This window comes from Populus euphratica, unplaced genomic scaffold (genome assembly GCF_000495115.2).
Source record: "Populus euphratica unplaced genomic scaffold, PopEup_1.0 scaffold141.1, whole genome shotgun sequence".
Classification (NCBI taxonomy): Eukaryota; Viridiplantae; Streptophyta; class Magnoliopsida; order Malpighiales; family Salicaceae; genus Populus; species Populus euphratica.
The window spans coordinates 140,326-149,721 of record NW_011499971.1 but is presented as its reverse complement, the minus strand read 5'-3'; the positions used below and the strand labels follow the sequence as shown (position 1 = coordinate 149,721).

General features: G+C 36.1%; 1 protein-coding gene across 1 annotated transcript; it reads left to right on the top strand.

Moving 5' to 3' along the window:
* Nucleotides 1-1,496: 1,496 nt before the first annotated feature.
* Nucleotides 1,497-7,987, top strand: LOC105139263 (plasma membrane ATPase 4). The gene is given in 16 exon segments (XM_011045638.1): nt 1,497-1,811; nt 3,166-3,285; nt 3,376-3,612; nt 4,028-4,789; nt 4,864-4,986; nt 5,094-5,198; nt 5,301-5,445; nt 5,544-5,708; nt 5,811-6,049; nt 6,157-6,189; nt 6,290-6,371; nt 6,469-6,629; nt 6,716-6,889; nt 6,990-7,172; nt 7,272-7,453; nt 7,596-7,987. Coding segments are annotated over 16 exon segments (2,859 nt in total). The 5' UTR covers nt 1,497-1,760; the 3' UTR covers nt 7,693-7,987.
* Nucleotides 7,988-9,396: the final 1,409 nt, after the last annotated feature.

The window sequence follows — 9,396 nt, the reverse complement described above, 5'->3', positions numbered from 1 at the left end:
CCCCTTTTAATTGATTATAAAAAAGTTAGGTTTTACCTTCTCTCTCTCTCTCTCTCTCTCTCTCTATATATATATATATATATATGTATGTATGTATGTATGTATTAAAAAATCAAATGTAGTTTAAAAATGGAACCAAAAGATGCTTCACTCGTAAGTACAATATGGCAAATTAACGAATCTTATTTTACCAAAGAAAGTTGATGCATACAGAACTGCTAAATCCAGTTTGCGTGAAGGATGAATATAAATTTAATTAATACTTGGAATTTTTCTTCCTTTCTCTTTTATTAATGTAGCCTTTATTTATAAGACGAAGTACATGTATGTGTTAACATACTTATATGGCACAAAATAAGTTTAAAACCTTCAATAATATTATTATTGTTTTTCTCCCTTCAGCGTAATTATTAAAATTAAATTATCTCCATTAAACTTGATTGGTGTTAAACTTAGAAATCTCAACTCCAGAAATCTGAATCTTAAATCCTTAAACATGTAAGCAATACTGTTTTATCAAAATAATTTATTAAAAAACATAAATTTTAATGTTTTAATGATTGAAAAAAAATTTAAAAATAAATTTTAAATACAATGAACGGTATTAGCGAACAAACTAAACAAACATCACGAGCATTTTTATTTTTAATAAAAAACTAGGACATGACATGCCAATTTTGGGAGGATCTGACAAGTTTTGTGTAAGAAAATGATGATGTTTAGCTATATATAAAATAAAATGATTAATGGTTTATAGTAAGCTTTGTTTCAGAGAATGAAAATCAAATTAATATTCCTAAATTTATTCAATATAATTAATGCTCAAAATGTTTACGTCTAAGGTAACCCAGCAAATGGCTTTCTGATCGTATTACGGCCTCCAGGAAAGGAAAGGCTTTGGAATTCCCAGACATCATCCACAGCATCATTAACCGACAAGACACTGGTAAGAAGAGAGAGAATGTAATTTTAAAACTATTATTACAGTACTTTACTACTTTTAGTGAAAGTACGTAGAGCCCACCTGAGAGTGGTTAAACGGCGGGTTCGTACAGTGAACGGCGAAGGGCAAAGATTAATTATTTTTACTCGTTTTCTTTTATTATTTTCTAATTTTTATGGGGAAAGAGAGAGAGTTTGTGTAAAAGACAGATAAATTTTGCGGTTATGAAGGGATTATTAGCGATGTTTTATTAATTATTTTCTGGATTTATTTTAAAAAATAAATATAATTAGGAAAAAAATCTGGATAGGAATATTTTTGTTATTTTTTTGAATAATGAATTTTATTTTAAAAAATAGATATAATTAGAAAAAAACATAAATGGAAATATTTTTTTTATTTGAGTAATGACTTTTATTTTCTTTATTTTCTTTATATCTGTCCTGGTTTTTGTAAAGGTCTATTCAAATAGTACTGATAGGTTACCAATAATTAACATAAAATTTTCTTAAAAAAAAAAACATGTACATAGACGCATATAAAAGGAGAGAGGTACAGGGCACTTGAAGGAAGCCTCAATCTAATTATCACCGCAGTCTCTCTCTCTCTCTCTCTCACTCTCTCTCTCTGTTACTTAATCTCTGGCCCTTTTCTTGGGATATACAAGGTCTCATTGAATGGCCTTTAACTCCATTTCTCTACTTCTTCCTTATTGAGTTCACATATAATCTTGTTACCAAAAAACCAAAAGAGAGATTCTTTTTTGTTTTGTTCTTGTATTGCTCTGTGTTCGTGGTTTCTCGGCTAGAGTTAAAAGATGGAAAAGGCCACTAGTCTTGAGGAGATCAAGAATGAGACTGTTGATCTGGTATAAGATGTTTTTGCTTATTCAGCACTTCATTTCTATTTTATGTTTCTTAAATCTTACTGCTTCTGTTACTGCTCTAGCTAAAGAAAACTTGAATGGATTTGCGTGCATGTGATTGTTGAGATCTATGATCATATATAGCTTAATAGAATTTTAGTTTGAGCCCATTTCCAGTTATGTTCAGATCAGTTGGAAATGGGAGATGGATATTTTTGCTTCTTGAACTTTTGTTTTCATCGATTTGTCGCAGGACTAATCCTCCTGTTTATAATCTTGAGCTCTTTTCATACAGTATTTTCTTTTAAATACTTCTTTTGATTGTTGTAAGAACAGAAAGGTTGAAACCAGTCTTTCTTACAAGGAATAGTTGTCCGCTGGGGTCTGAGACTGATTTAGCTGTTTCTATGGTGTCTTGTTAAGTTTCGAGTCTTTTGAGATGAAAACGACCATTAAAATTCTGAACTGTTCTTTTTGCAAAAGCTATCATATTTTGAGGCATTTTCTCACAAAAATGGATCTGAACACGTGAAAACAAGTCAATAAAGACAGATAGAAGGAGCTGGCTATGTTTTTTTTATGCCATCAATTGTAAATGCCTGCCCCAAGTTAGTTCCTGCTTCAAAAAAACGCTCTCTCAGTGCTCAGTGCCTTTTGCTTGCTTCTTTTGGAATTTCTGGTACATTTCCGTGGTACTTTAGCCTTTTCGCAGTTTTTTTCACTTTAATTTCCTTTTGTATTCGTTTTTTTTTTAACTTTTAGTTTTCTCTCTCTCACTTTCAAACAGTACTGATTATTTCTTGGATTCATAAAATATTTAATGATTCTGCTGATTTGACAAGTTTGGCCCTCGATTTTCTTGGAATTTGCACCGTCGACCTCAGATCTTATGCTCTAGGGAGTCGTGCCGAGCGTGAGAAACACTAACCTATTATATTTGCATAAAGTGGGGGCTGTCCCATGTGAGATAGCACATCTTGACATGTGTGCGAGTCAACGCTTTTATGATTCGGCAATGCCTTGTAACCGCCCGAGTTTAGCAGAGTCACTTGTCGACTCTCCTTTACTCGGGGTCTGTAATGATTATTTAAAACAAGGGAATTAAATGTTCCAAACATTATTTTTTGTGTGTATCCAGAGCAGACAATTTCATGTTAAGACCATCGGTCCGATCATATGGGTTCATGGAGCGTTCCTCACTTGAAAATAATCAATCTTTTGAGAGCATGTGAATTGTAACGACTGCAGCAAATCTAATTGTACTATAATAAGACGTGCATAATTTTATGATGGCACCTTCTGCATACAAATGCTAATTATAATTGCAACGTTTTCTGAGTTTGATTTTTGTTAATAGGAACGGATTCCGGTTGAGGAAGTGTTTGAGCAATTGAAATGCACCAAAGAAGGTTTGTCCTCAGAGGAAGGAGCCAGCAGGATTCAAATCTTTGGCCCCAACAAATTGGAAGAGAAAAAGGTCCCTATTGAGACATTGGCCAATGCTTGAAAGGGAATATTTTATGTTGTATGCTGATTATGGACTAATGATAAGCATTTCAATGAACAGGAAAGCAAGATTCTCAAGTTTTTGGGGTTCATGTGGAACCCTCTATCATGGGTTATGGAAGCTGCAGCTATCATGGCTATTGCATTGGCAAATGGAAGTGGGAAGCCCCCGGATTGGCAAGACTTTGTCGGTATTATTTGCTTGCTTGTGATCAACTCTACCATTAGTTTCATTGAAGAAAACAATGCTGGCAATGCTGCGGCTGCACTCATGGCTGGCCTGGCTCCTAAAACCAAGGTAATGTTTTTTTTCAAGGAACTGTGCATCACATTTAGCTGGCTATGCGCAAATTGGCTAAAGTACTCTGTTCATACATATGTATTATAAACCGTAAGATATCTTCATTGGCTGCATGTTTTACGGTATGTGAAATCTGATGGCTTGGACAAGCCTCTAAATTGTCATTTATTTTGGTTGATAGTGGGCTAGTTACCAAGCTTTTTGTTTTTTGGTCGGTGACCATGCGTCAAGCATTGCCCATACTTTATGAAAAGTGAAAAGAAAAGAACATGATCTACTGATCAATGCTAGATGCTGAAATGCTGCCATAATAATGACAAAGAAGAAAAGAAAAGCAGCCAACATTTGCTTAAATATTAATTTTGATTAATTAATTTTATACATAACAGCATTTCATGCAATGTTGGTGTAGGTGCTTAGGGATGGAAAGTGGACCGAGGAGGATGCTGCAATTCTGGTTCCAGGAGACATCATTAGTGTTAAATTGGGAGATATTATTCCTGCTGATGCCCGTCTTCTTGAGGGTGATCCTTTGAAGATCGATCAATCTGCCCTCACTGGGGAGTCACTTCCAGTAACTAGGCACCCTGGTGATGAAGTTTTCTCAGGTTCCACTTGCAAACAGGGAGAGATTGAGGCTGTTGTTATTGCCACTGGTGTCCACACCTTCTTTGGAAAGGCTGCGCATCTTGTGGACAGCACCAACCAAGTTGGTCACTTCCAAATGGTTCTCACTGCTATTGGGAACTTCTGTATTTGTTCCATAGCAGTTGGAATGGTTATTGAGCTCGTAGTCATGTACCCAATTCAGCACCGCGGGTACAGAGATGGAATTGACAATCTTTTGGTTCTATTGATTGGAGGAATCCCCATTGCTATGCCTACAGTCTTGTCTGTGACGATGGCTATTGGATCTCACAAGCTGTCCCAACAAGGTGCTATCACAAAGCGTATGACTGCCATTGAAGAGATGGCAGGTATGGACGTACTCTGCAGTGACAAAACTGGGACTTTAACGCTCAACAAACTGAGCGTTGACAAAAACTTGATTGAGGTTTTTGCAAAGGGTGTGGACAAAGATCATGTCATCCTGCTTGCCGCCAGGGCCTCTAGAGTTGAAAATCAAGATGCCATTGATGCTGCCATGGTTGGAATGCTTGCTGATCCAAAGGAGGTAAAACTCTCTGCCTTACATAATATGACACCAAGTAATGAAAGTGAGCGCTTATCTCATGTGCATGTATGCAGGCAAGAGCTGGTATAAGAGAGGTGCACTTCCTTCCATTCAATCCTGTGGACAAAAGGACTGCTTTGACTTACATTGATGCTGATGGAAACTGGCATCGAGCAAGTAAAGGTGCTCCTGAGCAGGTGCCTTGTTGCTCATATTCTCACTTCAGATTTCAAACCAACTTTTTGTGTAACGCTAAGAAAGATTAGTGAATTCTCATGTCCTAACTAATTTGTTCTGTGAATAGATCCTCGAACTATGCAATGCCAGGGAAGATGTTAAGAAGAAGGCTCATTCTTGTATGGATAAGTTTGCCGAACGAGGGCTCCGATCATTGGCTGTTGCTAGACAGGTTTGAATGAGTTACATTGATATGCCGCGGCATTCCTTTTCTTTCTTTTATTATTTATGGCGACAATATCCTCTTATTATTGATATTGTGGTTCGGATGCAGCAAGTGCCAGAGAAAAGTAAGGAAAGTCCAGGTGGTCCATGGTAGTTCGTTGGCTTGTTGAACCTCTTTGATCCTCCAAGACATGACAGTGCTGAAACCATCCGTAGGGCTCTCAATCTCGGTGTGAACGTCAAGATGATTACTGGTAACTAATTATATTCTTTGATAATCTATTTAGAGAATGCCACGGTGATTGTTTATTTTTTATGTTGTGGCTTATTTTATGGTGGTTCTAATTTCCAGGTGATCAGCTTGCTATTGCAAAGGAGACCGGAAGAAGGCTTGGAATGGGAACAAACATGTACCCTTCCGCTTCTTTACTTGGTCAGCATAAAGATGCAAGCATTGCTTCTCTTCCTGTAGAAGAGTTGATTGAGAAAGCAGATGGGTTTGCTGGCGTGTTTCCAGGTGGGTGCTTTCGTTATGCTGCCTATGAGAAAAAAAATTAGGCACTTTTGGATCTTGATTTGGATACATTATTTATTCTGACTAAATCCATTTCCTTTATAGAGCACAAATATGAAATCGTGAAGAAGTTGCAAGAGAGCAAGCACATTGTCGGAATGACTGGTGATGGTGTTAATGATGCTCCTGCATTGAAGAAGGCAGATATTGGAATTGCTGTTGCTGATGCTACAGATGCTGCAAGAAGTGCTTCTGACATTGTCCTAACAGAGCCTGGATTGAGTGTCATTATAAGTGCTGTGCTGACCAGTAGAGCTATTTTCCAAAGGATGAAGAACTACACTGTTAGTTGCATTCTTCTAATTTTCATGACCAAGCTCACAAGTTTTTTCCCCTTCAGTTTCTTTTTTCTTTATAACAATCGGTGACTTCGATGCCTTCCCTCTTGCAGATCTATGCAGTCTCTATCACAATCCGTATTGTGGTAAGTAGCCACTGACAGTTCCATTAGAACGTAATATTGAGACTTTGTCATATAAATGCAACATAATTCATTTTTTATGTTAAATTCGAATATCTGGCAGTTTGGTTTCATGCTTATTGCTCTGATATGGAAGTACGACTTCTCTCCTTTCATGGTTTTGATTATTGCTATCCTAAATGACGGTGAGTGGGATGAACACTGTTTTGAAATTCTTACATTGCTTTTTAGGCTAATGCGATGGTTATAAAGCATTTCGTATTGACTTGTCATGGTTTTCAGGTACAATTATGACAATCTCAAAGGATAGAGTGAAGCCATCACCCTTGCCTGATAGCTGGAAACTAAAAGAGATATTTGCCACTGGAATCGTACTTGGTGGTTACCTGGCATTGATGACTGTGATATTCTTCTGGGCAGTGCATGATACTGATTTCTTTTCGGTAATAGACACCATCAAACTTACAGTGAGTAGTAGAAAATTGCTCTTTGACTGATCGTTGTGTATTTTCATTTTCTACATATGCAGAATAAATTTGGTGTCAGATCTTTGAGGGACAATGATGAAGAAATGATGGGGGCTTTGTACCTTCAAGTCAGTATTGTGAGCCAAGCTCTCATTTTCGTGACACGTTCTCGTAGCTGGTCCTTTATTGAACGACCTGGTCTGCTACTAGTGTCTGCTTTCATGCTTGCACAACTGGTAATTGTTTTCTCCTTGTCGTGTATATCCACTACCTCCTTGATGTGATTTTGAGGTGAAGAATTCCTTGGGAAATAATCTAATGCACTCCGATTTTCAGGTGGCGACTCTGATTGCTGTTTATGCCAACTGGGGGTTTGCAAGGATCAAAGGAATTGGATGGGGTTGGGCTGGTGTCATCTGGATTTACAGTATCGTTTTTTATTTCCCACTTGATATTATGAAGTTTGCCATCCGCTACATCCTTAGTGGAAAGGCTTGGCTCAATTTGCTGGAGAACAAGGTACGTTAATTTTTCAAAGCACTGATCCTTTTCAGGAAGTTGAATGTGTATTTGGCAACTGCAACTGAAACGTTCCATTCATTCTTCCTAATGTGACAGACTGCCTTTACCACCAAGAAAGATTATGGTAAAGAAGAAAGAGAAGCTCAATGGGCTCATGCACAAAGGACCTTGCACGGGCTTCAACCACCTGAGACAGCTGGTATCTTCAATGAAAAGAGCAGCTACAGGGAGTTGTCTGAAATCGCAGAGCAGGCTAAGAGACGAGCAGAGGTTGCAAGGTATGCATCAATCTACTTACCAAGAGCATTTTTTATCGAACCTTTCCTTTCTTGATATTCAATCTAAACCGATTTAGTCGAGATTGGATTTTTTTTCCTGTCATCAAGCAACTTACTAAGAGCATTCTTTATCCATTTTAAGGCTTCGGGAGCTTCACACACTCAAAGGGCATGTGGAGTCAGTTGTTAAACTCAAGGGCTTGGATATTGATACCATCCAGCAGCATTATACCGTGTAAAAATCCTGAAATAAATTTACCTGAGATGGAAAGACCTAAAGTTCAATGACAAACCCTCAAGAACATCAGATAAGGCCTCAACAGCTGAAAACTTTTCTAGATAGGGGAGAAAATGGTATTAGTATAAATCTCCTGATCTGTTTACATTTCTTGTCTTTGTGTGCTTTAAACTGCTGGAAGGGAAAGGGCTGTGTTTCCCTACTTCTTGCTCTATCAAGGGCCATGTAATGCCATATGGTTACACAGTATTTCCAAGTTTTTTAATCTTAATTTTCTTCTGCTTAACTTCTTATAATCCTGGCGTTTCCATTTCTTTGCTATATGCATTTTCTTCATTGTAAGTGTACTATAATAAGACATGCTGTGACGACCAGCAAAAAGATTCGGATTCCCAAGTGCTCAAGCACATGAGCAATGTGAAGGGTACTCACAAAACAACAGCTAATAGTAGCCTTCCGGTGTTTGATTTTGCCAAGGGCAGCAACTTAAGAGAAAAACATTGTATTAAGCGTAGAAAAACATTTAGTGGCTTCATGCCTCGAGGGGCTGATATTCGTCTACAGAATGTTTGAAAATTGAAAACAACAGCATTTAAAGTTGGCGTCAAATTAGACGAAAAAACGAGCAAAACCCTCTTCTGGGAGGAGAGGAGGTGACTTCCTGCTGAAAGTACGAGGACTCGGCATTGACCGAGCATGGAGATAGTGCCTAGCAACTTTGCGAAGCTCCTGTGCGATTTGCCCCGTAACGTTTTTTTGCCCCCTCGAACAGCATATTTTATGTTTTTATATTTGCTCTTTTCCTGTCTACATGGAGAATAATTCTATCCCTGGCTATAGCGGTGCGAAAGTATAAAACCAAAATCTACATTTTAACCTCCATTACTAAATTAAAAGATTATTTTTTTTTATATATAAATCATTAAACACTTAACATCCTGCTTTTAATAAACGTAAAACTTCACAAGTGTGCATTGTATATATAGCCAAATACTACCTTTTTTTCATAACACAAAGCACCAAATCAACCAAAATCAATATTAAACCCAGTTAAAAAAAAAAAAAACAATGCAAGATTATTCATTGTTTGGCAAGAGCTATTTCGAATTCACAATAATTGTGTCCAATTCAAAATATCGGCCTCGGATTTTTTATGTAGGGGATGCCTAGAAGTTACCTTTGACTTGCCTCCAATTCGTTGCGATTTGATTTTGATTGAAAACTTAATTTTTTTATTTCTATAAAGATAAATCTTGATTTATATTTTTAAATAAAAAATATAAATATATATAACAATATAAAAACTATATATAGAAAAAGACAACAAAAAATGCGCATTGGATATAGTTAAAAAAATTTAATATTGTAAAAGCATCTCCAATACAAAAATGCTATATTAAGGAGCTAAATTAATAAATTAGCTTTTTGAATAGAATAAATATAGCTTTTATGATTACGTACATTACACTGGTAAAAAGCTATTTAGAAAAGTCATTTATATTTTAATATATTTCATGTTAAATTTATTTTTATATAATTATATAACTAATTTAGATATTTGATATATAATATAATTTGATGTTATTAATTATGTAATTAATATGAGTAATTTATAAAAATAATATAAAATTTAATGAAATAATATGAAAGTTAAAAGATATAATTTAAAATTAAAATTAAAATTTATTTATATGAATATTTTTAA